Here is a 27,533-nt window from a genome sequence, read left to right as displayed (position 1 = left end):
TGCCTGTTCACTGTGGGTGAAAGCCAGCCCTGTACAGAGGGTCAGGGAAAGTTAGACACCACTTCTAACCTGCTTCGGCACCATTTATAAATGGAGCCGAAGTGAGACTTAATACCTAGTGCTTAAGTGGCGCCTAGGTCTTGTTCTGACTCTTTGTCCCAGGGTGATATTCACCCTGTGTGTCTGTATGTTGATTTTACCCTATTTATTTTTGTCTTTCTTTAGTCTGTAAAACCTGCATCGTCCGTTACCTGGAGACCAACAAATACTGTCCCATGTGTGATGTCCAGGTGCATAAAACCAGACCCCTGCTCAGCATCAGGTGAGAGATCTCACTGTTCTGGATCTTGCCCCCCAGCCCCAAATATGTGACAACATGGAAATTGGGAAGCATCAGGCTCTGGATTTCTGCTGTAGCATGTCACTGAGCCCCGCTGTCACAAGAAATTCTCATCCTTGCTTTGCTCCAGTTGGGAGACAGATAATTTGGCCTAACTTTTCCAGAGCCACTAGTAGTGCTTTTGGGTGCATCCATTATTTAATTTAATTTATTTATTTATATATTTATTGATAGGGGGGGAAACTTGGGATGCCTAAAGGGGCCCTGATTTCCAGACGGTGGATGCACAGAATTAACAAATAACGAGGTCCCTTTTTAAAGTCTTCCAAACTGGTCACCAAACTACTAATCGCTTTGGAAAACTGAGGTCTTTGTATGTAATTCTGGTCCTTATTCATCAAGGTATGTTCCAAACCATAAGCATGTGAGAAGTCCATTGTCTCCAATGGGACTAATTTACTTTCATAAAGTTAGGCACATGTGGGACTCAGGAGATCTGGGTTAAATTCCCAGCTCTGCCACAGACTTCATGTGTCATTTAGGCCCAGAGCCTCAAAGGCCTCCACCCAATGGAGTTAAGCACCTACCTACCTTTGAGGATCCAGGCCTTTGTCTCTATGTGACTCAATTTCCCATCTGTCTAGTGGAGACAACAGCACTTCCCCATCTCACAGGGATGTTTTGAGGATAAATCCATGAAAGATAGTGAGGTGCTCATGTACTACTGAAATGGACACCATACAACTACCTTAGTTTGCTGACTCAGGGCATAAGCAGCAGAGAATCATAGACCTTTGTGTTGGGAAAGACTTCTTGTGGTTTTCTTTCTTCAGCCACTCCAGTGGATGCTCTAGAAGATCAGGAGTGTTATTTTCTACTAAAGAGAATAAGCATCTTCAGCTGAAGCCAAGTGAAACCTGTCGCCCCAGAAGAACAGGATTTGCACTCTGCAATTTTGTGCCTTATAGCATACATGCTGGAACAGGGAGGGCTGCCGCACCTCTTGGCTCAAAGTGGATTCCTTATATACAGGATTTACAGTTTGGTTCAATGGGTCTCAGGACCCCCCACTGTAAAATTTGTTCCAGCACCCCTGCCTTATAGTCTGCTAGAATAGCCTACTAGACTATATCTGACACCTTATAGTCTACTGTATGTAGGTTATTTGAATGTTGACCCAAAGTCTCTCATCTCCTTGAATGCATGTGGGGAAGGAGAGGAAGGAATTATCAGAATCAGAGTATCCTAACTTTCATGTCTCTCATAACAGCTGCACAGACTAGGGAATTCTGTACACTGTCATTATTTTGTGTTTGATGTCATAATGGGCATTCCAGGGGCGTTTGATATCATAAGCAAAGCCCCAACAAGGCTGTGATGTCAAGATAGTCCCTGCCTCCATAGCTTCCAATGTCTCATTAATTGCAGATGCAGTGCCTAATTTAATGGGGCCCCACGCTCTGTGCTGTATAATATCAATGAAATCCGAGCCGGAAGGGCAGACGACAAGTGTCATGACGGAACAGACAGGACCAGGAGCGTCTCTGAATGTTCCAGCCCCCTTTAATGATCTTGTAAAGAGATTGGGATGATTAATTAGCAGGGAAAGGCCCAATGTGAGTTACATCCTCTCTCAGTTTGGACTGAGTACCTGAGGTCATCTTTAGACAGTGCCCTGACCACAAATGTCAGGCTTTGAAGCCACGACAAGAGAAATTTAACCTGACACCGCTTGTGGTTTATAATTCATTGATCCATTTGCCTTGGAATGATGCATTATTCTCCCAGTGGAGGATTATTCTGTGTGAGTGTGTGGCTGGCTGTGTCTGGGCTGCTACTATTCTGGGTGAGTGGGTGGTTTCCAGACCCCTGTTCCATGCCCAGAACCACTAGGATCAAACAAATGCAGTCGAACCCCCGTGCTTGGTGCGTGGTTTATGCCAGCTTCGCCCCTTCCCCATTTGTCTGGCTTCCCCAAACCCAGACATCTCTTGTCAGTTGTAGAATTAGCTCTGCAGGTGGTTGGCATAGAAACCATTAAGGCTGCAATACATCACTAGGGGCTTTTTTTAGCTCTTCCATGTAAATCCGTTTCTGTAGTAACACTTTTTTTTTTGGTTCCCTGTGAAATATTTACACTCTAACTCCCACAGACCTTTCTGCTAAATATCTCTGAATGTGTGCACAGACCCAGACAGAGATGCACTCTGCCAACATACAGACAGACACAAAGCAGCAGGCTAGAATTGCACTGATCTTCCAAGCTCTGAGATATCACCCAAACCTTAATTTATAATTTGCATTGCAGTCGCTACTAGTCATAGACAACCCCTCCTTCTCCCACCATTATGCAGATCTTTGCATCCTTATCAAATCAGACCCCAATTTTAATTGGCACTAGGGTCCCTTTACACCACTTTAGCAGCATCAAGGGGCCTGGATTGTGAATGAAAATCAAATCCACAGTCTTCTCTCTCTATTTTTATCAGAGTCGGGTAGTTGAGGCAGACTTGGGAATCAGAAGTGGGTAGGAAATCTGTGTCAGCGTCTGGAAGAAAACTTGTTCAAGTCATATGGGTAATCTAACTCCTATTGAAATCAATGCAAGTTAGACACCTAATACCTTTGAGGATATGGGCCTTAGACCAAACCTTTATAGGGTGGATCCCTAAACTACTTCTTAAACAAGGGGCCTGACCTTTTCCCAGAGGTGCCCACATCTCTCATTGCATGTCAGTCGAAGTTTATTTTTAGGCACGCAAACTTCAAAAATTTAGCCATAATCTCTTTCTCTCTTGGCTTCCCCATCTGTAAAATGGGTAGAATTATTTCAGCTTGCCTCACATGAAGGTCTTGGGAGACTTGATTCACAAAGGTTAGCAAAGCACGTTGAGAGCTTCAGATGGAAGGGGCTAAAGATGAAAAGCCCTATATCTGAGCAAGGTATCTTTATAAAAGTGCAAGGTTATTTATTATATTATAGAAATAATTTTGATATATGATCAGTGACCCTGATGTTCCCATTTTTTCCATTTGTTCTTGGAACTAGAGCCATAGCCCTACTTTTTGGGCCAGATCCAAAGTCCTCATGACTTCCCCATTGACTTCATTGGGTTTTGGATCAGCCTCTGAATTTGCATGATTAGTCACTTTCCTTTCTCTTTTCCTTCCCCCTCCATCTGAGTTGCATAATTCCCAGCTGTGTTGTCAGAAATGTCAGTCATGACTATTTTAAGGACTGTGGATTCTATCCTGCCAGGTGTTTTGGCACCATTCAGCACCAAGTTTCAGGATACCAATAATATGCAATGGGGTTATGACATCTCAAACGCACCTGGGACCCCTGAGGACTGGTGTCCATCTGTGACACACAGTGGGCAAACACCCTGGGGCTCAAGCTATTGGGTGAAATGGTTATTGACTCAAACAAGCATAATGACCATCTTGTAATTAACCAGCCAATCAAATGACAGAACTTGCTCTTTCATTCACTTGCTGTAAATTATAAAGCCAATTCTATGTGTACATGTAATAAATAATGGCAGAGGGTGGTCTCTCAATCCTTTGACACCAGCAAGGAATTATAGATTAAAGGGACATGGTTAGGCTAAAAACTTCATTTTCAAGAATAGCAAAATGACTGCCCCTTTTTATTAAAGGTCTTCTATTATTAAAGTAGGAATAATTGCAAATGCAACTGCTTTGTCATCATTAACATATTTGTTTTCTTTTGACACTTGACTTATGGTAATTTTTTGAAATGCAGCTATCCAATTTAGGGCAATTTCAGTATACAATTCAGGTATTTCAGTGCCTATAGATGCAAATAGATACTTAATGGTATATACCAAGGTGCCTAAATGAGTTTGATGTGTGTCTCCCATTGAAGTCCATGGGATTTTGGAGCCTGTCCTGCTTAGGCACATCTGTCAATCTCATTAGGTACCTATTTGCATCGTTAGGGGTCTAAATGCCTTTGGAACTCTGACCTTAGTCACTTTTGCAAAGGGACTTAGGGATGGGCTTCACGAAGATACTTGCTTGCCTAATTCCCCTGGAAATCAATGGAAATGAAGCACCTCGGTACTTTTGTGAATACCAGCCCTACATCCCCACGTAGGCGCTTTAGAAAATGTTACCCTCAGACAACCAAAATGTAGAACTGGACACTTTCTGCTTTGGTTTATTTTAAGTTTCACTGCTTAGTTTTTATGTCCTACAAAACAGCAATATTTGGGTTGCAAATACTGCAGAGGGATGTCAAAGCCCAAACAAAGCATGGTATATTTATAATAAAAAACAAACAAACTCATGGAAACATTTCTATTGATCTTAGAGATTTGTAAAAGCTGGTAGGGGGGTATTTAGGTCTTCAGTATTGCCAGTGCTAAGGGCTCAGAAATCATGAGCTAGGCTCCCCACATATCATGATTAAGGCTACAAGTTGGTCATGGAGGTCACGGATTCCAGGATTTTAACGTGATCTACAAGACTTCAGGCTTGGGCTTCCATGATTTATTGTTTGTTGTCCACATCCTGTCCGTGACTTTTACTAAAAATACTCCTGACAAAATCTTAGCCTTACTCCTGATTAGCTTAACAATCATGACCTATATATTTTTAGAAGTTGGGTTCTCTAAACTTGCTTTTAGAATACACATGAGAGGCAATGGGTAGAAAACTGGACTGGGACTTAGGAGACTTGATTCTAGACTGTAAGGTTTTGTTCTTTGTTTGTACAGCACCTCACCAATGGGGTCCTGGTCCTTGGTACCATGGCAATGCAAATAAAATAATGAGAGGCCTGGTTCTGCCACTGGCCAACTAGGTGACATTGGGCAGGCCCCTCCTGCCTCAGTTTCCCCATCTGTAAAATGGGGATCGCTATACTGACCTTTGTAAAGCACTTTGAGTTTTATTGATAAGTGCAATCTTAGAGCTAGATGGTGGTGGCTATTTTCCAGCTTTTCTCTGCAGTCACAAAGGCTAGAAATGTAATTTAAAAAAATCAAATGACATTCTGATGTAATCATTGAATTTCAGGCATTCCATAAAACATCAAATAGCACAAGAGTTGGCAAAGACTGGATTTTTTTTTTTAAATAAGGCTACTTGCAACCTGTGTCCACTTCCATCAAAGTCAATTGGAGTTTTATCAGCAATATTTAAATTGGCACAGAGCCTATACAGCGTGGTCTTGACTTCATCCGGCTGTGTTCCTTTGCAAAGGGCCAGAGCAATGTCTGTGGACTACTTAAGTCCCACGTAAGCCCTATTTGAGGGCTTAAATGGTGCTCGAGGCTTGTGCTGGTCTTTTGCACAGGAGTGAAAGGTGATCTCTTTTGGTTTGGCTAGGGAACGCAGACAGGTGACTGGAATGGATCCGGAAATAACTACACTGACCCACCCTGATTAATTCTTATTTGTGTCTTTCAGGTCTGACAAAACCTTACAAGACATAGTGTACAAACTGGTCCCTGGGCTTTTCAAAGGTACAGATACAGACGACAATAATCAAGTAATAATGGTGATGATTTGGGGGTAGGGCTCTGTGCTGGCCCAACTCTGTGCCTGTTGAAGTAGATCCCGTTATGTCATCGGAAGCGGGGTTAAAGTGCTTGTGACATTGCCACCCTTACGCCATGTGCAAACACAAAAGTTGCATCCCTTTCACTATACTGGGTTCGTTACAGAGGTACAACCTGCTTTAGTGTGGATGTAGTTATATTGGTATAAAGGTGCTTGTACTGGTATAGCTATTTCCATAGGGAGAATAAGCTATACCAGTAAAAGACGCATTTAAACTAGCATCACTGCATCCACATGAAGGCTTATACTGGTATAACTGACAAATTTATTTGAGCATAAGCTTTCGTGAGCTGTAGCTCACAAAAGCTTACGCTCAAATAAATTTGTTAGTCTCTAAGGTGCCACAAGTACTCCTTTTCTTTTTGCGAATACAGACTAACACGGCTGCTACTCTGAAACTGATATAACTGTATTGGTAAAACATCACAGGCCCAACTGGGCATAAAAACGGTGTAGACCAGGCCTGGATCTTCTATTCTCCCTGACTTTTTATTCTTTCTTTCTTTCTCACCCCTTCCTTGCTTTGATCTATCTTCTCTTGCAGATGAAATGAAGAGACGGCGTGACTTCTATGCAGCCTATCCCATGGCAGATGGTAAGTGTCTGCAAACAGGAATAGCCTCGGTGTCTCTTCCTTTATCTACTCTTGTCCTCTGTCTTGACACTAAATACATTTTGGGAGGGGTTTAACATCTCTCTCCCTGCTCCCTGTGCAGTTCCCAATGGGTCTAATGAGGATCGTGGGGAAGTTTCCGAACAAGACAAAGGGAACCTGACAGACGATGAAATTGTCAGCTTATCCATAGAGTTTTACGAAGGAATGAGGTAAGATTTTTGTTGTTGGTGCTAAACTCCTCCTGTTCGGAGTAAAAATTTTGCCCTTTCTGACTACCTCTAAGATCTTATTTGCAGGAATGGATCGAATCCTGAAGACTGTTCTCAGCATTCTCGGTCTTTACTCAGGTAAAGCTACAGTTCAGGTCAGTGGGAGTTTTACCTGTGTAAAGACTAAGGTGGGAGACGTGTATGCCTCTGCGTAGGGCTGACACAAGCCTTAAATACCTTAGCTGCTCAAATGGCCCTTATTACCATATAATCTAAGCACCTCATAAGCTAATGTATTTATCCAGCACCCCGGTGAGGCAGAGTGGTGGTGGTGTTCCCATTTTTACAGATGGAAAATTGAGGTACAGAGCGGCTAAGTGACTTGCCCCATTTGCAAAGGAAGTCTGTGGGAGAGCAGGAAACGGAGAAGTTTTAGGCTAGAGCTCTAACCACTGGCCCATCCTTCTTCTCCAGCCTGCATATCCCTTAAGTCTCCCTTTTGCTTGCCCTCTACTGAAAGATGTGATTCATCCCTACACAAAGTATAACCCGGTAATGGCTAGACAGGTGGTGAGCTATGATCACTCCTATTGACTGGCTGTCCACTTGTGTCTGGCGTCTTATACTCAAATCAATCTTTTTGCGGCAGGGACCTTTTTTTTTTTTTGGTTCTGTGTTTGTACAGCGCCTAGCCCAATGGGCCCATGGGTCCGTGATTAGGGTTCCTAGGCACTATGGCATTGCATCCTCTTCTATTTATACCTCAGCTCTCCCACTGCACCATGGTCCACTTGTTTGCCTTGTCCGCTTGTTACCTCTTATCTTGTAGACCATGACCTATGAAGCAGGGGCTGTCATACGTTTGTATAGCACCTTGCACAGTGGTGCCCAACCTGGCTGGGATAGCGACATACATATTAGGCAATAACAAATAATCTCTCTGACAATACTGTCACATAAAGCAAGAGCAGAGCTGGGCAAATAATTCAAAGAAATATCTGGGGAGAGAGGATTTGTTGTAGTAATTCGCTTTGGCGCTGCTCAGGTATCATTTTGTCTTTGTGCAATCAAGTTTTACTGGCCTAAATTCTCCTGCAATCTTGTGGGCTTCATTCACTCTCCTGATGCACTCTCTCCTAGTAGTTTATGAGACATTTCTCACCATAATGTCTGAGCAGCTCGCTGACGTTCAGGAATTTATTATCACAATACCCCTGAGAAGTAGGGATATGTTAATGGATAAAATTTCCAAAAGTGCCTAAGACCCAGATCCTCAGCAGTATTTAGGTGCCTAATTCCCATTGAAATGTGAGAATTGGGGCCTAACTCACTTAAGAAAATGTTACCCTTTATCCTTGTTTTCCAGATGGGGAAACTGAGGCTGGGGAGAGCTTAAGGTTTAGGTTTTTCCCCAGCTCTCATATAGCCACTCACACAGACCGCCTAGATTTTTCCAAAAAGTGCTCAGCCCCTCGCAGCTTCCCTTGAGAAGACTGAACAAGTGGTGCGTGGGTATGCTGCTAGCACACCCGCACAGGGTGAATTTCAGCCAATCCGTTTGATTCTCCACTCCTTTGCATCTGTTTCACACACCTCTGTCCTCCCTGGGGTGACTTCTGACTTACCCTGGCGTTAACAAGAATCTTATCTAGTCTATTTAGTTCAGCGGGGTGTGGGTGGTTCTGGCTGGTTTCGAATGGGACCAGATTAAAACCTCACCAGCTATTTAGGCAGGCCCACTTGTAGAGATCCCACATATCTCTGGCACCATGGCCTGATCCAAAGCTTATTGTAATGAAAGCAAGGACTCGCGTTGGCTTTGGAGTTGAAATGCTCTAGCCAGAGTCACCCATATATGTTGAACTATACACTCACGGGTCCTGTTTCAATGGGAGTTAGGTACCTAAGCACCTTCCTCAATCCCAGCCCATGCGATTTATTAACTTCTAGGGCTGAAAATAAACCCTATGCATGGTATGGGAAGAGACTTTGAATACTCTTATTTTCTTCAGCTGCAGAGACCCTGAGTAAGATTCTGGATCTGTTTAACACTCCCATTGACTTCTAGTGGGCCAGGATTTCCCCCTGAGTGCTTGATTGCTCTGGAAGGGTTTCCTTGCACTGCATAGAAACAACTTGAGTTGGCAGGGAAGATAAGCATCTAGGCTGTTCTTTCACCACGACCTGGACCTTATAGTTCTATAGGTGACTTAGAAGTGGCTTTTTACAGACTATGGAGCCTCAGGTGTGTTGCGGATGTGCAAAAACTAATTAAGCTTATGAATGGAGGGCTTGTCATGTGACCTGAAATCCTCCCTGTGGAGCATTGTAGCTGCAATACACAAGCTAAAACAAAGCCCTGAACAGAGCATATTGCAGTCCCGATGCCTTTTATATGCTGGCTCTATGGCTTAGCTGGAGATGATTAGATTGTACATGCCTCTCCACCACCGCACATCCAGAGAGAAATTAACCCTTGTGCCACGACTGCCTTGGCAAGGTTAATATCCCCTCTCCGGGGCTAAAAAGGTGACTTTATTTTCTGTTACTTTTTTTACAAAAATGCTCCTTCTGTCCCTTCTTCCCTAGAGATGAAAAGAAAGGGACGATTGAAAACGGGGACGCGGAGAAGGAAAAAGTAAGTGCTGCCAAGCTGATCGCTTAAAGAGACCTGCAGGTAAACAAAAGAGGTCGCCGTCAGTGCGTTGTTCTTCCCCTGGGAAGGAGGCAGCGGAAGGCAGGGCAGGGCAGCTCCGTTCTGCTAGTGCATGCACTAGGGTCTGCACAAGTTCCAAAGATCTTGAAGTGGAAGCCACGTTTTGTTTCTTTTGGCAGGGGGTAGGAGACAGCAACAGATGATCCATTCTTTCCCCTGGCCTTTGAGCTGCTGCTCCCCCTGCCCCAATAATCCTGTCTCCAGCTCTCCCCAGGGTTTTATACATGGATCCAAATAAAGAATCAAACTTATTCCAAGAAATGGCTTTTTACAAAGGTTGGGTGATGTTCAAAGGCCTATGACTGATCTATGCGTTGGGGCAGATAAGTCAGAACTATCAGTCTCATGGTACAGGTGAAGAATCTGAGGGGCAGAAATCAAGGCCCACTTTTTCAGCGGGGGTCAGTGACTTTGAGTGTTTCAGATTTTGGATTCCCAACTCTTGAACATACCCTGCTACTCTCCCAAAGCATGGACTTTTTAACCCAGATCTTCAAGAGGTATTTAGATGCCTAACTCCCAATGATTTCAATTTGAGGATCTGGATCTGACTTTCAGAGGGACTGAGGCCCTGTAGCTTTTATTGATTTCAGCTACAATCTGGGGTGGTCTTTGCTATTTACACAACAGTCAAGGAACCACACAGACACAAATTCTCTGGCCTGTATTATACAGGAGGTCAGACTAGATGCCATAATGGTCCCATCTGGTCTTAAAATCTATTAATCTAAATAATGGTGTTTGCTGTATATACACACCATGCAAGGATTAGCTATATAGATGCTACAGCGCTGACTGGGTTCTGGCATCTACTAAAACAGAACACAGTGAGCATCACTAGAGAGCTCACAAACTATTTAAAGGGATACCATCCTCTTCCTATTCACCACAAGCACCCTCTGAAAGGCAGGCCCAAGATGTCTCAAATTGGGCATCCAAGAATCAGTGGCTGCTTTTGGAAATTTAGGCTCCCAGGCCCTAGTTCCACAAAGCACATCTGTAACTTTAAGGACAATTAGTTCTTTGTTGGGCCAGGGCCTGAGTGAACCTTGCCCAAGGGCCATAAGCAGCGTGCTGGATGAGGTTAGAACTCAAGACATCCTGGCTCCCAGCTCTGTGCTTAGAGCAAATGATCTGAGATATTTTTTTTTTCCTGGAGTTTGGCAATATTAATCCTGATAGAAGAAAGATGAGCTCGTATTGAAACTGAAACATTAGTAAGGAGGAAATCAACACAGACGTGTGTGTAATATGTTTGTCTCTGTATAAAGACACTGTTGGTTTTCTGGTTATCTAATAAGGGCTTTTCTGCTTACACTGTGTAGCCCTTGAGAGATCGAATGATCTGATTTTAGTCCAAGCGGTTAGCAAGATATTTATTTTGTTCCTATTTAATGGGATGCGAGTCATTTATGTCCCAGAGGCCTCAGAGTTAAAAATCAGTCAAATGTATTTTTCAACTGCTGCTGTTTTCTCTGTGAGGCGCTCTACCCCCTGCTCCCCACCCTGACGTTACAAAACCAGAACACTATAGATTGCAGCAGAGCCCTTTGCGTGTGACCTGCAAGTCTTTCATGCCCCCCTGCTCTGTTTGTGTATGATAGATTTACAGCTGCTCCTAAACGTATTTCATCCCCTCTCCTGTTCCAGCTGCTCAGCTCTCAGTAATGCTCTTCCCTTCCCTTCCTCCCCCTGCCTTCCCTCTGGTCTGGCCCCAGAAGAACGGTGTAAGGTTCCTCCGGTGTCCTGCTGCCATGACAGTCATGCATCTGGCTAAATTTCTCCGCAATAAGATGGATGTTCCCAGCAAGTACAAAGTGAGTAGCGAGCGACTGGCAACTGGTCCTTGGTCACTGCTTGATCTGCTGACCTCTGTCAGGGTTCCTTGCAGTGTGTGCCCACTGGTGCAGCACCCCTTAGGCCGGTTGTCTTTGAATGGTCGTTTATTACATCCACGGAAGGAGTATGAGCATTTAAACAGTGGGCCTGCTGGATTTGGACAGTCCCTTCCTACACCCCTCATTCTAAATACACATTGGGGTGCTTGCTATGTTCAAAAACTGCATGACCACATGCTCTTTTCAAGAGAAGACTTGTTGTTGTTGGATATACTTAGATATTAAGCTCTTTAGGCCAGACCCATTTGTTATGTTTATACAGCACCTTGCACAACAGGACCCTGTTTGAGACGCTATTGCAATACAAAGCTATATTATGTATGATGGGCATTATAGTAGTACCTCAGGACCCCAACCAAGATTGCAACCCACTGTTGCCTAGTTCAACGGGGCCAGATGAACAGCTGGTATCAAGTTGCATCACTCCATTTGAAGTCAACGGCCTTGATTTGCACCACTTGAGGCGCTGCCCCCATCTGTTTCAAAAGAAGAGCATTAACAGGAGGAGAGTCTATCTCAGAGAACCTCCTCCCTTTCCCCCAAAATAAAACCAAACGCAGTCTTGACACTCCGGCAGCCCCGCACCAGCGCTGGAAATTCCGATCTGAGACCTACCCAGAAACAGACAGTTCTTTCCGGAGATTTACTATGTGTTTCTCTTATTGAAACACACACTTGTTTAAAAGCTTGGCAGTTGTCATAATACTACTTAGCACTTATTCACCCTGCTGTACAAACATTTGCTAATTAAGTCTTGCAGCCCTCTTTTAAATAAGCATCCGCCACCTCATTCTGTACCCATGGGGAAGCTAGACGTGTCTAGAGCTATTCAGCAAGGGTTGGACCTCAGTCCACTAGACCACTTTCACCTATCCAGTCTACCTAACAGTGCCTTCTTCAGAACGATTCCGACACTGATTCCCAGGGTCTACCAGGAGGGGACCTGACATGGGTACACTGGATCCGATTCACTGCATTTTGTATACAGCCACTCTGATTTGGTAGCATTTTTATATTCATTTTGCACTGGTGTGAAGACTAGGCGAAGTGTGGGGCAATGGTTAATTCAGCCCCTGACTGCCTGATGTTCAAAAGAAGCTTAGAACCCACTTCGGCACCAAAGTAAGTGGCCAGATTTTCAAAAGAACTCGGCTCAGTGGGTGTTGGGCTCTTAGGAAAATCTGGTCTAAAGTGGGAATGGAGCACTATGAAAATCAAATCCTTATTTAGATGCCTAAATGGAAGCTGAGCTCTGTTGAAGAGGAAATCTGACCCCTTCTGTCCAACCATGGATTGGGAAGCAAGCTATTTGATTTTTGCCCTTGGGACCCCCGGGGAAAGATTCACTTTGGTCTGTATTGTCAGGTGGAAGTTCTCTACGAAGATGAACCATTAAAGGAATATTACACGCTTATGGACATCGCCTATATCTATCCTTGGAGAAGGGTGAGTAAGAAACTCCTTCTTCTGTGCTGGAAGTATCTTTGTCATTTATTGAGAAGCAGTGTGGTCCAGTGGGCAGGGCAATCACCTGGGATCTAGGAGACATGGGTGCCAGCCCTACCTCCATGGGTCACTTCCCTGTTCTGTTTCCCCTCCCATCATTTGTCTGCTTAGTGTCCCATCTCCAAAGCTTAAAGTCTAGAGCAGGAGGCCTTTGAGTTACTACAGAGAATTCTTTCCCTGGCGGCTGGCTGGCGGATCTCGCCCACATACTCAGGGTCTAACTGATCACCCTCATTGGGGTCAGGAAGGAATTTTTCTCCAAGGGCAGATTTGGCACAGACTCTGGGGGTTTTTCACCTTCCTCTGCAGTGTGGGGACACAGGTCACTTTTTGGTTTAAAGTAGTGCAAATGGTGGATTCTCTGCAACTTGAAGTCTTTAAATCAAGATTTGAGGATGTCAGTAACTTAGCCAGAGGCTATGGGCCTATTGCTGGAGGGTCTGTGGCCTATAATGTGCAGGAGGTCAGACTAGATGATCATGATGGGCCCTTCTGACCTTAAGTCTGACTCTTCAGCATTGGATTTCTCGCTCTCCATTCGTGCAGCACCTAGCATAAGGGAGCCCTGATCTCTGTTGAAGTCCTTAAATGCTACTGCAAGACTCCTAATGATTAATATCAGTTAATCAATACTGATTTTAAAGCAATCACTCTGCCCCTTTGCAAATGAAATTTTTGTGATAAGCAAGTATCTTTTCAGTGGTAGATAATGACAATAGTTAGGGGGAAGGTTTCAGAAAGAGGTTTATTCTTCCAAAAATATCTTGGACCTCAATTTTCTGGACATGCTGGGCACCCACCACTCCAGCTGCAGCTAATGGGCACTGTGGGGTGCTAAGAATCTTGCTAAATCTTACAATTTTATAAAATGATTTGGTCTAAATTAGCTGTTACTGCTCCAGAGAGAGATCTTGGAGTCACCGTGGATCGTTCTTTGAAAACCTCCACTCACTGTGCAGCAGCAGTCAGAAAAGTGAACAGAATGTTGGGAATCATTAAAAAAGGGATTAAAAAAAACAAAATATCCTATTTCATCTGTATAAATCCATGGGACACCCACATCTTGAATACTGCGTGCAGGTGTGGTCATCCCATTTCAAAAAAGATTTATTGGAATTGGAAAAGATTCAGAAAAGGGCAATAAAAATGATTAGGGGTATGGAACGGCTTCCATATGAGGAGAGATTAATAAGATGGGGACTTTTCAGCTTGGAAAAGAGACGACTAAGGGGGGATATGATAGTGGTCTATATCATCATGATTGATGTGGAGAAAGTAAATAAGGAAGTTTTATTTACTCCTTCTCATAACACAAAAACTAGGGGTCAGCTGATTTGGCAGCAGATCTAAAACAAACAAAAGGAAGTATTTCTTCACACGCCACAGTCAACTTGTGGAACTCTTTGCCAGAGGATGTTCTGAACCCTGTTACAGTCTTGGTCTTCAAAAAAGTAGTAGATAAATTCATCAATGGCCAGGAGACAACGGATGATGTCCCTAGTCTGTTTGCCAGAAGCTGGGAATGGGTCACTTGATGATTCCCTGTTCTGTTCATTCCCTCTGGCACTGGCCACTGTTGGAAGACAGGAGCCTGGGCTAGATGGACCTTTGGTCTGACCCAGTATGGCCGCTCTTATGTAGAGCATTGTGAGTCTGACCTCCTGTAGAACATGGGCCATAGAACTTCCCACAAATACATTCTAGAACGTGGTTGTGGATAAAAGCATGAAAATGTGATCAAGAAAGCCAAAAAAAAAAAAAAAAAAAAAAAAAAAAACACAGAAGGCAAATTTAAAAAACCCCACAACACAATCTAGTTTATAAAAATCTCATGATTTTGGGGGCTTGACTTGCGATTTTTGACCACCCCTCCACCCCCACGTTGGCAATACTGCGTTCAGTGACTCAGGGGAAAAAAAACAAAAACAAAAAAAAAACCCTAGGTCCCAACTATTACCCACTGCCCCCACACCTGGAATGGGGTTGTGGCTGACACTTCCAAAAGGGCATTGGAAGGAGGGGAAGTGCAGGGTTTGAAAACTGAGATTAATCAAAAAACGTTTCCCTTGTTGACACTTTTTCTGCTAGCACATTTAATTAGAACCAGGTGCTCCAAAGAGCCTTGATTCACTCTTCCAGCCCACGGTGGGGCAAACTTTCAACAACAACCCTATCCTAGCCAGACATAGCTGCCCTGCACAAATCAACTTTTGTTTGTTTGTTTTTAAAGGGGAAAAGGTTTTAACGTTACCCTTCATTCATTTCAAATGAATTCCAGCAGCTCTAGATTTCACCTTTTGTGGCTTGAGTCTTTAAAGTGCTTCAGCTCCAATTCAGGAAAGCTCAGAAGGACCCAGATCAATGGGAGTTATGCATCTAAATACCAATGAGGATCTGGGTTAAAAATACTGTTGAAGTCAATGGGACTTCATCACATGGTTAAACTGCTCTGTATCTAAGGTACTTGTCTGGCCCATATCACTGCAATATCTGGATCTCACAATCTTTAATGTATTTATTCTCAGCAGCCTGGTAGGAAAGTACTGTTATTCCCCTTTTACAGATAGGGAACTGAGGCACAGATGTACAAAGGTATTTTGGTGCCTCACTGCCACTGAATCATCTTTTGAGGATCTGGACTTAGGCACCTAAATACCTTTGTAAATCTGGCCCAGAGAGATTAAATGTCTTGCCCAAGATCACACACAGTCTGTGGCAGGGCAGGGTCTTGAACCTGGGTCCTATATTTGTGGTATAACACCTGGAACATCCTTTTTCTCCTAACACAGGATCAATAGATTGGACTAGATTAGATCTGTAGCCAATATCCTCTCTCTGACAACAGTCAGTAGGACATGCTTTAGAAGAACAAAATTCCCCTAATTGCTAGTAGTCAGAGATTGGCTTAAATCCTGGTGCATTTAAGCCCTTCTTAATGTTAATATACACTTTGGAAGAGAGACTACCTACTTATTTTATCTGTGGCTGTTCTTGTTATCTATGTAAACAGCAAGTCCTTGTTTGAATCTTGCTAAATTTTTAAACCACCATGATATCATGTGGCAATGAGTTCCACTGTTCATTTGTGAAAAGATTATTTCCTTGTATCGCTTTTGAATTTGCCATCTTCTAATTTTATTGAATTGTTCAAGTGCTTTCCTGAATAGGAACACATTTTGAACAGGTGCGCATTTCCTGAAGTGGGGGCTTAAGCACATACTTACCTATTGATTTCAGTGGGATTGCTCATCTGCTTAAAGGTAAGCATGTGACTGTAAGGGCTGTGCTGGACCACTACTCAAACAGTTCACATGATAAAGTCCTGGCTCCTTGAGAGATCAGCTAGGAAATTTTAGGGAGTTTTCAGTAGGATATTTTTCACATTGCCACTTGCCAGTGGGTGGGTTTTAAGATGCATGTCCATTTGAATTCCTGAAGCCTTCATCACTTATTTCTGGAAGGCAGCCTGAAAATCTTTTCCAGAGACTAGCTTTTAATCTTTCATGAACATCTAAATTCTTGAGCCAACTGGCTCAGTTCCTGGAAAGACATCTCAGAACTTGAAATTTTACAGGTGTGCCTGGAAAGAGCCATTGGAAATTCACGTGAAAATAAAACAATAAATCCTATATCCAAAGGATTATGCACTTGCACAATGGGGCCTGATTCATCTGTGCCCTGCACCTTTTGTAGTCATTCAGACTAGTGGGTGCTGAACACCATGATTCTGGTGTAAAAGGCTACACAAAGTGCAGGACAAGGAGAACTGTGACAGTAAGATGCAATGCATTTCCCACTGAGAACCCAAATGGCAAATCTTCCATTACAGCCAATGAAAGCATGTTGGTGCCTATAATTTAATATTTCACTCATTCTGCCCTCCACTATAATATCCAAGTACTGAGATTTATTTTATTTGACAAAAAATCTTTCAGACTATTTCAATCCTGTGTTTTCTCTCTAGCTTCATTCTTAGCTCATAGTTTGGTTATCCAGCCAGGCTGTGGAATTCACTGGATTGTGTATTATGGAGAAAGAACATAATGTCCTATAACAAACCATTTAAATGGTTAGTTAATGAGACAATGCCACAGTCCATTCGTAGAACTTTTTAACCACCATCATTATTACCTCAAAACTTTGTCAGGCAAGATATTTTGAAAGTGTTTGTCAGAACTTAGAACCTACCTGTTTGCAGATGTTTCTTAATAATACGTAGTGCTTTTAATTCCTAGATCTCAAAGCATTTTATAGATAGTTTTAAAATGACATCACATATTTAAACAGACTAATATTAATAGAAATAGTCTATGTCTGAATTAAAAACAAAACATGAAACAGATATGGGTTAGATTTTGAACATGCCTTGCTACTCTCCCAAAGCATTCAGCAACCAGAACTTCAGTTTTGTTCCAAGTATCAAGGGGCAGCCGTGTTAGTCTGTATCCACAAAAACAGCAAGGAGTCCGGTGGCACCTTAAAGACTAACTGATTTATTTGGGCATAAACTTTTGTGGGTAAAAAAAAAAAAACTACTTCTTCAGATGCATGAATAAATCTGTTAGTCTTTCAGGTGCCACTGGACTCCTTGTAGTTTTGTTCCAGAGCTTGAGCACTCCTAAAGTTAAACCGATAAGGAGAATTGAAACTGACCAGTCTATTTACACTGCTAAAGCCAAATGGAATATAAGAGGGAAAAAAGGAAACATTCATAAACAAAGTTAATATAAATTCATATAGTTTTAATAATGAGGTGTTATTAGCAGCACAGGTAAGGACATGCATTTGGTTTAAGTAGGATTTTTAAACTGATAGGAGAGGAATGGAGATAAAGGAACATTATGTATACATCCATCTTCAGAAGATGCTAGCATGAACCATTTAAATAGTACTTAAACTTCATATTTTGTTTTGATTTGAGATTTTTACAACATAAGCTTCTGTTACACAGTTCAGTTAATTTAGGAGGATTAAACTTAACTATGGAGTCACAACAGCGATGCCATAATAACTGGGCTTTAGACTATCATTGTACTGAATTGCGCCCTGATTTAAGCATGGGTTGAAACTCTTCACTGAATTGGAGCCCTGGTTGAGTTTTTAAATATGAAGTTACACCCTAGGCCATAGCATGCTCTGGTGTCAATTCAGTTTGTTTACACAGATGATTTTAGGCGCAATGTTCCCAGGAACAAATGGCAATCAGATGCATAACTCCTGTTGACAGCTAATGGGAATTAGGCACCTTGGCTACTCCTTTATGCCTTTGAATCTCTCTCCCTTTAACTTCACTTCTGAGTCCCAAACTGCTGTTCCAGACCTGAAGAAGAGCTTGTGTGGCTCAAAAGCTTGTCTCTGTCATCAGCAGAAACTGGTCCAATAAAATATATTATCCCACCCACCCTGCTTCTTTAATATCCTGAGACCAACAGCTACCCTACTTCTGTCCAGACTAATTGGTGTAGATATCAATGTGATTGTCTCTAACAAAAACACAACTCATGTGAACATCTTTTGTCTTCCTGTAGAATGGGCCTCTCCCTTTGAAATACCGAGTGCAGCCAGCTTGCAAGAGACTAAAACTGTCCCAGCCTGCAAACTCTGAGTGCACCAACACCAGCGGAGCATCCGAGTGCGAATCCGTCAGCGACAAAGCAAACAGCCCAGCCACCTTGCCCGCCACCTCCTCGTCCCTGCCAAGCCCTACCACGCCTTCCCACGGGTCACCCAGCTCCAACACCACCACGCTAAGCATCCCTGCCCACCCCGGCACCCTGCTCAATGGCACCTCGAACTGCCACCAAATGCCACCCTCCTCCAGCAGGGGGCGCAAAATGACTGTGAATGGCAGCACAGCATCTGCCTTGACCTAGATGGGACCCCGGGGCGTGACTTTCCATTTTATATATAAATATATATGTGTATATAGGAAAAAAATTATACATACTTATTTTCTATTGATTGACCAGATTAATTTAAAATGCAAATAACAGACAAAATGTGGTGGAGTATTTTTTAATGTTTTTTTTTGGTCTTCAACTTATGGAACTTGCATGCCATGAGCCCAAGTTTAGGTAAAAGCTGCAGCCCCTTCATTTTCTATACCTTCGGTCACCCCAGGAGCTAATGGACTCAGTAGTAACGGATACACAGGTAACGGCAAAGCACATGGACCGAAAGCCTCAATCCTCGGTGTAAGTGCATTTGTAGTTCTGTCACTTTCTTGCAAAAGGATGAGTCTTGTCCAGGCATTTCTTAAGAGTCACGTCTGATGTCATGCTTGTGTCAGCCTCGCCAATCCCTTTTTCTGACTGGTTTAGGGATGAAGAACCTAAAAGCGGGGGGGGGGTGTTTTGTGCATATGGGCAAGCAGGAAAGGGGTCTTACAGCTTTGTAAATCCTGCAGTTCTTCCACTATCCAAACGTTCATTGACGTTAAGCCAGAGGCTTGCCTGGAGTTAGGGCCACTGGCTAAAATTTCCAAAAGGGCCTAAACGATTTAAGAGTTCCAGTTCCACTGAAAGTCAATGACCTATGTGATTTAAGAGCCCAAATCACTGTGGTGCGTTTGAAAATGTTACCCATAGGCTATTTCCAGAGCAGCCTAGGGCATTTAGATACATCTGCCATTAATTTAAAGGGAAGCGTTGGTCTGATTCCCCTCTCCCACCCCCAAGAGTGCACACAGTCCCAGTTGAAGCCAGCAAGAGCTACAGGTGTTGTGCACTTCTGAAAATCAGGTCCCATGAGTTTCATTTTTCAAAAGAAGTCAGGGCCAGATTTCTGAGAACATGGCGAAGTGTGTCCCCCCCACCCCCGTAAATCTTGCCCATATGCATCTACATCCCCTAGCCTGCTTTAAATTTCTCAGCCAGAGGCACCTTCCCTGGGTCCCTTTAGAATAAGTCTTTGCCCACAGCCTTGTTGCAATGTCTTATCTCATCATCTTAACAATCACTGGGTAGTCTCCAAGTAGAATTTCCATCCCTCTGTAAATACATCCATCCCTGCTCCTGTCTTCACTTCATAATGATGTTCCCCCTAAATTTCTGTGCAGTAGGGCAGGAAGGGTGAGAGATCTCAGCTTTAAGGGCCACCAAAGCACATTCCATTTGGAGGTGGACTTGGCAAAGGGATCTAAAGAACCCAGAAACTAGTTTTGCAAAAGAATGTGGCTTTGTCTCCCCCCTGTAAATTTTCTTCTCCTTTGCAGAGTAGATTTCTAATGACTATTTGAGCCTTCGATCCTGCAAAGATTTAAGCGTGTGCTTAACATTACACACTCCAAGCAGTTCCATTCATTAAGCACATGCCTTAAGAGTGGAATGTTCAAGAGAATATAGGCAATTTAAGAGCACAAGTCATTGATTCCCCTTCCCCCCAACCCCAAAGGAGGCCAAGGGATCTAGGCCCTCAAGTCAACAGAAGCTGGGAACCTCTCCTGGGCTCCTTAGTCATTTAGGGCTCTTTTGAAAATCCCACTCTAAGACTTTGCAGGATAGGGGCTTTAAGTAACAAACAACACCTTCAAAACAGGGAGTACTCACTCACTGGACCCATAGCAGCATTTCATGTACCCTCAACTTTCACGAGCTTGAAATAATGTGAGTGGGTGGGAAAGAGAGAGTTAGGGCCCATTCCACCAGGAAACCAGCATTTCAGTCCCTCCACTGTGGTGGTGGTTACAAGGAGTGCGGTGGGGTGGCCAGAGATGATGCTAAAACTAAGAACCAATGTATTTCCCCATCAAACACTCTGCTCTCCATTTCTTCCTCCTCAATAGCTCCTTGCTTGCTAAAAAAGATTAAATTTGGCATTTCAAAGCTTCATTTTAGTAGATCTACCCTGTCCCACCATCTCCACTTCATCCTCCTCATGCTGGATTTAAAAAAAAAAAAATAAATAAATACAGTGCCTTTAGAAAGGTGGCTTATTTGTGAAGGGGTCAGGGTCAAAAAGAAAAAAAAGTGTTTTCTTTAAAAAGGCATGTAGCTTCATAGTATGTGGTGCTGCGTTTTGCTTATATCTTGTGTTATGACATTGCCCCCACGCAAGGGGAGGGAAAACGCACAGGTCCTATCGCAGAGAAGTCTCTTGTCATCCACTAAAGATTTCCTTCCAAGCTGCAGTGATCCTTCTCCTTTAGGGTAAGGGTGCATGAGTTAGCGCACGGGGGGGGGGGGGCGCGGAAGGGAAGGAGTGAGTGTCTGCATTCTCAGAAGCACACGTTCTCTTGGGCCGCAAGAAGCTTATTCCCCTTATTCATTCATGGTGAAATGAAGGAATAAATAAATAAGTGCCTGCAGATCCCAGGGACAGGAAAATTCCTGCAGGGGACAGGAAAGAGTCAAATTGCTAGAAAGGAGCTGGGGTTTTTTTCTGCAGGGGCCAAGTGTAGACGGGATGAGAAATCGTGAAGGCAAATTGAGACTGACAGGAGTGGGGAAGGGAACTGTGTATATAGACCCTGACTCCACAAGGTCAGCAAACATTGATTTAAAAACAAAACCGTAAAGTTTTCTCCCAAAGAATTGAGAGGCATAGTTGCTGGGAAGAGCCAGCATGAGCAGAGAGCCCTCTGTGCAAGTCATCTTGGTAAGGCTCTAGGAAGCTGGGTAGGTTACGGTTAAAGGACTTTCTTCCAGTGGAGACCTCTCCCTCTGCAGCATTCTAAGGAAGGGATTAATCGGTGTTATGCAGTTCAGCATAGGGTGAACTGGTTAACTCTGAATTAGGTGGGGCTTGGGACCTTAACTTCTTAGACACCTTTGAGAACATTATCCCCAGCAAGAATGAGGGATCTGAGGGGCAAAGAGAACGTATACTTATTTTTGGAGGTGGAGGGTGGGTGGGCCATCCGAATCTCCCATGGAAGCAGCCAAAATGGGCAGAACACATCTTCGGTTGGGTCATGGGGGGCAGGTGTGGGGGGAGAAATGAGGTGTAATTTGCATGTATTGAAGATGGCTCACTGCAGCCATGCATTGTCTCATGGGAGGAGAAGGCACACAGGTTAAAGAGACAAAGTTGCCATTGTTCTTAGTCTTTCCGTTTGTTTCTTCCCCTTCTATTGGCTGGGGCTGGACTGTGAGCTCAATAGTGTTTCACGGGGCTTCATGTCCGATGAATATTTTCCACCCTTTGATATCCCTTCCCCTTGTACATAGGTCAAAATGGACTAAATGAGGCACTTCCACTGCCTCAATTTGGGGGTTTGTTCCCCCTCCCATATGGTACAAACCAAATTGCTCTGTATGTTTGCATCCTGTATGATGTTTTAATGTCCAGTAATATATTTGGATATTCATATATCGTTATTGGTTAAACATTTGTATAACTATACAGCTTTGTAAATGTAATAAATGCTGCAGATTGTCCTTCAACTTGTCTGTGTGTGTGCAGATCTAGCCATCAACCTGCCTATCCTTTCATCCTGCCTATATCTGTCCAGCTACCAGCCTGCCAATCAATCTGTGTATATCCATCCGCCATCCTATCCTTCCCCCATCAATCTGCTCTGTACGTTAGCCTGCCTATTCTTCTACCTATCATCCATCCAGCCTCTCTCTCTCTCTCTCTCCCTCATATGCAATCCATTAAGCCTAGTCTATATATAGACTTCACCCATGCATCTGAGATGCAGTGAGGTTTGACAGATTCATGTTCTTTTAAGATTTAGTCACTTCAGGTGCTTAAAGTTAGCCCTAGCTCCCATCCTCCCAGGTCAGTAGAAAAAACAAACAGCAAATAATGCCACTCTTCCCTGTCCATCCCTTCCCAAGTGTACCCCTCTTCTCCCCTTCCACTCAGCATGTTAACAAGCTCTCCCCATTTTTGACTGCTATTTTCACCTGGTTTATCACACCTCCTTTATTCAGTATTGCAAGGCCAGAGCTCAGTGGCTTTGTCTTAACTAGGGAAAGGGTTATTTAGGGAGGCAATATAGGTTGGTGGATAAAGCACTGAACTCGGACTTGAGACCTAGGGTCTATTCCTGTCACCAGCACCGGGTGACCTTGGACAAGCCATGCCTTCTCCCTGTGCCTCAGTTTCCTCACCTGTAAAAAGAGGATAATGGTGGCTGATGATAACTTCATGACCCTTTTAAAAATGCTTGGAGAGCTATAGATGAAAAGTTCTACATAAGAGCTAGGTATTATTACATGCTGGGCTTAGTCACCCCAAACTGGCTAAACCTGGCCTAAACTGGATCACTTTTCCTTGTCTAGACAAAGCCTAAGTAGGTTTAAGGGCATTTATTTGTTAAATCCAAAAAGATCTGGGGTAGTCTATTTTCAGTTTATCTGTTGCTGTCATGACCCTAGTATGCAAGGGCCAGATCCTCAAAGGCATTTCAGTACCTGCCTCTCACTAAAATCACGAAAGTGACTCTCCTAAGCAGTCTATGGCAAAGCAGAAAATGTAACCCAGATCTCCAGGATCCTCATTTAGTGCTTTAACCACAAGACCCTCCTTCTCTGCTAACTTTTGGGGGAAGGAGGAAAAACCCCTCCACATATCTTTTCCCAACAAAAGATTATTTTTAAAAATTGGTTTTGTTCCCTCTGCTGCCTTCTCCTCCTGTTTGCCAGACAGTGACAAACCATAGTGTTCTCACCAATACAAGGAGCCATAAATCTCTGTGAGGTAGGGGGGAAAAAAATCTAGTCCATTTTTTAAAGCTAGATGGCACCATTCCTGGCATGAATGCATCTGGGAACCAACCTTCCCCAGTAAAACTGCAGCCATTTCCCCTCTCCGAGCTCAAGCAGATGGAATTACTTGCTTTCAACTCTGGACTCTGTTTCCACCACAAGCCTCTCTGGCAAATCACTTTGTCCTTGGGACATGGCAGCAAAGAAACTGAGATTCATCAGCTTTAGCTGTTGGGGGAATGGAGGGGGCAGATGATCAAAGATTAGCCTAGCAAAAAGCTACTTTATAAACTATTTGGTCCCTGTCCTCCTCCAGTAAAGAACATATACGAGCCATTTTAGTTCCCTCCTCTGCCCGCATCTGAACTCTCTGCAGGACAGCAGGGCTGTGGAATCCAACCAATAGGCTGGGTTTTCTTTTTTTCAGACATGCATCCAGCACAGTTGATCATAGGAGGGAAAAAGTCCCCTGCTTAGCCAGCTGCTCAGCGCCTCATCATCAGATGCGTGTCACTGGGAGCTTGATCCAGAATTCACACGGGGCTGAAAGCCACTGAACAAAACTGTTTGCAGTGTCTGTGATGGAAGCCATGCATTCAATCTGTTGCTATTACTTCAAACCAGGGGGACCTCTGCGCTCAGGCCTGGGGGCCAGACTGGCCTGGACTTAGCCCCCAAAGCAGGGGTGAATATTTCAAGATTCCTCAAGTCATTTGAAGCCACCTAAGGAAGGGCCAGATTTGCCAGGGAGTTTAGCAGCTCTTTTGAACCAAGTCCTCAATCCTACAGAAACATCCCGGCTAAACTTGATCAATTGAAGCAGGAATTAATCCAGGCAAGTCCTACAGTGCTATGCATGAAGTCAGACAAGACAATCATACCACTCCCATCTGCCTTTAAAAATTATGAATAACCCCATTGGCTTCAATAGGGCTACTCATCTGCTTAAAGCTAAAGACACATAACACACGCAGGGACCAAACCTTGTTTAGGTGCCTAGATGTGAGCTGGGCTCTTCGGAAAATCTGGTCCTCAGAGGCTAATTTTAAGAGGCTCTTATTTATATTCCTGTACTTGACTGGGAGCTCCAGTTCTGAGGCAGGATGCTAGTGTGCAAGGTGCTGTACAAAACCAGAACAAAAAGATGGGCATTGTTCATCAGAGCTCATTGGAATGTTTTTTTTTGTTTTGTTTTGTTTTTTAAACCTGATATCTTTCTTTGATATTTCAATGTGAGGAGAACAGGGGATTTTATCTCCCCAGGACAAATGTTTTGTTTCTGTTTGCCAACCCCTCCTTCATCAGATCTGGTACTCAGCACTTCTGGAAATCAAGCCATGATCCTGCAAACGTTTACATACATGCTGAATTTTATTGCAACGAGTCATCCAAGATGACTCATGGCAGTAAAGGTAAGTATGTGCGGGATCAGAGCCTATATTAGTGTTAATAACGAGGAGTCCTTGTGGCACTTGAGAGACTAACAAATTTATTTGGGCATAAGCTTTTGTGGGCTAAAACCCACTTCATGTTGAAGCTCTCCCTGATTTGAACGTGACTGGCCCATGTTCTAGAACCAGATTTTGAAGAACTCTAAGCACCAATCAATGGGGCCAGGGTTTCAAAATAGCTCAGCTTACCTAAATAAAAGGCTAGATTTTCCAGGAGAGCAGCGCACATTGGGATGTTCAGTTCTTGGGAAAAACTAGTCACCAGGCCTTGATCCTTGAGGGTAACGGTATGCTGAGAAGTCCTGGTGACTGCATGAATCCCAAATCTCTTTGGAGGTTGGGTATGAACACACCCTTCAATGAATATAACTGTCTGGATGAGTTCATCAGAGCACAGTAGGTTTGTCTACACTGCAAAGAAACGCTCACCGGCAAATTTTGAAGTCTGGGGGCAGATCTACTCTTAAAATGGTGCATCGATACCCATGTAGCTTTTCCCTGTAGCACTTAAGTGAAGATGCTTCTCCCATCGGTGTAGTTAATCATAGGACTGGAAGGGACCTCGAGAGGTCATCTAGTCCAGTCCCCTGCACTCAAGGCAGGACTAAGTATTGTCTAGACCATCCCTGACAGGTGTTTGTCTAACCTGCTCTTAAAAATCTCCAATGATAGAGATTCCACAACCTCCCTAGGCAATTTATTCCAGTGCTTCACCACCCTGACAGGTAGGAAGTTTTTCCTAATGTCCAACCTAAACCTCCCTTGCTGCAATTTAAGCCCATTGCTTCTTGTCCTAATTCTTATCCCTCCACCTTGTGACAACCTTGTATGTACTTGAAAACTGTTATCATGTCCCCTCTCAGTCTTCTCTTCTCCAGACTAAACAAACCAATTTTTTTTCCAATCTTCCCTTATAGGTCATGTTTTCTACACCTTTAATCATTTTTGTTGCTCTTCTCTGGACTCTTTCCAATTTGTCCAGATCTTTCCTGAAATGTGGCACGCAGAACTGGACACAGTACTCCAGTTGAGACCTAATCAGCGCAGAGTCGAGCAGAAGAATTACTTCTCGTGTCTTGCTAATACATCCTGCTAATACATCCCAGAATGATGTTTGCTTTTTTTTGCAACACCCTTACACTGTTGACTCATAGTTAGCTTGTGGATTTAGTTAATCCCCCTCCCTGTTGACACATCGTTGTCTAGAAGGGGGGTGGGGGGGGATAAGGTCAGAATAACTATGTCACTCCCAGGTGTGGATTTTTCACACCCCTGAGCGATGTAGTTATACCAACATGGGTCTGTAGCACAGACCTGACCTGGGTCAATTAACTTGGGTTCCTGGGGCAAAAAGCTGCAGTGTAGCTGTTCGTGGTCAGGCAGGAGCCCGGGCTCTGAAACCCGCCAAGAGGAAAGGGTCTCGGAGGCAGGGCTCCAGCCCAAGGAGGAACAGCTCCGCTGCTCTTTTTAGCCCTGCAGCCATGCCCAAGTAATTTGGCCCTGAGCTGAGAGACCCCATGTTGCAGGTTTCTCTTTGCACTGTAGACGTGACATTGGGGAAAGCAAGTATGAGAACTTTTGGTCTGTTGGCTAAAGAAACTTGAGGCTGTGAGCCAAGAAGCCGCTCCTTTTGTTCCTCCTGCATTCAGAAAAGCAGGACTTTGCTCATTCCTGGTAGGCAAAAGAGAGATTTTCTTTGATGCTATCAGACTCCATCAATTTCTATTTCTAGCTGGAACATCCCCACCAGGGCCTTCAAATCGAACTAGCAGCTCCGGTCGAAAAGGGGCAACAGTATTTAGGTGCCTAACTCTCATTGAAACCAATGGAAGTTGGGCACCTAAATACCTTCAAGGACCTGGGCCGGAGCCCCTTGCAAATTTTACTGGAAGCCACCAGCAACAGTGCTGGTGATATGGTCTTGGATTCGGGAGCAGGATTTCAGATTCAGTGTGTCGGTGTGTGTTTCTGTGGTGAAAGCCCTCAAGTAATCAGAGCTTTGCAGTCACTGAAAGTACTCATCAATTTAAAGTCATGTTGGCCAACCACCCCAAGAATGCTCATTAGTGTTAAATTCCCTGTAATAGTCCTTCTAGATTTCACTTAATGTCAGAGGCAGGCTAAGCCATTCAATAGCATCCAGTGCACAACAGGAGAACTGGGGTGGGGAGCACCTATTAACGAAGCCAGGGAGAGGAGATTATATCTATTCTTTAGAGCAGATCTCTATTAGACGCATTGCCCCTCGCCCTAACTCTGCCAGTGGGGCATCTAAGCATATTTGAAAATCCTTGTAGAGACCAAAGCTATTTAGGTGTATAACTCCCATTCCGGGTCTGGGCCTATGCCCCTATATCCATAGGTGCTAGTGTATCGCACACACCTCCTGGGTGTGGTGTTCTGTCCCATCTAGTGGCACCAAGACATGAGAAAGATATGAGTTTGTTCTACAGCCTTGGCCAACAACCAGTTGGCTTTTAGCTCATGCATTAAGCTCCAGAGGCCCCTGGTTCACTCTGCCTGCTGACAACGGGGGTTTGTTGGTGTTACACT

At 43.8% G+C, this 27,533-nt stretch overlaps 1 protein-coding gene across 7 annotated transcripts in view; it reads left to right on the top strand.

Annotated features, from left to right (window-relative positions):
• PCGF2 (polycomb group ring finger 2) overlaps positions 1-22,251 on the top strand; it is a 37,287-nt gene extending 15,036 nt beyond the window's left edge. For 4 of the 7 annotated variants that reach the window (XM_038385402.2, XM_043503329.1, XM_038385407.2 and 1 more), the window contains exons 3-10: positions 226-322; positions 5,777-5,832; positions 6,474-6,524; positions 6,646-6,754; positions 9,344-9,392; positions 11,189-11,287; positions 12,734-12,814; positions 18,403-22,251. In XM_038385402.2, coding sequence (XP_038241330.1) covers positions 226-322; positions 5,777-5,832; positions 6,474-6,524; positions 6,646-6,754; positions 9,344-9,392; positions 11,189-11,287; positions 12,734-12,814; positions 18,403-18,747 — 887 coding nt within the window. In that variant the 3' untranslated portion in view covers positions 18,748-22,251. The remainder of the gene's footprint in view (positions 1-225; positions 323-5,776; positions 5,833-6,473; positions 6,525-6,645; positions 6,755-9,343; positions 9,393-11,188; positions 11,288-12,733; positions 12,815-18,402) is intronic. The other 3 variants (XM_038385408.2, XM_043503330.1, XM_043503331.1) reach the window with 2 other exon arrangements.
• Positions 22,252-27,533: the final 5,282 nt, after the last annotated feature.

The sequence above is a fragment of the Dermochelys coriacea genome, chromosome 27 (genome assembly GCF_009764565.3).
Source record: "Dermochelys coriacea isolate rDerCor1 chromosome 27, rDerCor1.pri.v4, whole genome shotgun sequence".
Lineage (NCBI taxonomy): Eukaryota > Metazoa > Chordata > Testudines > Dermochelyidae > Dermochelys > Dermochelys coriacea.
The sequence above is the reverse complement of the archived record's forward strand: the minus strand, read 5'-3'. Positions and strand labels throughout refer to the sequence as shown.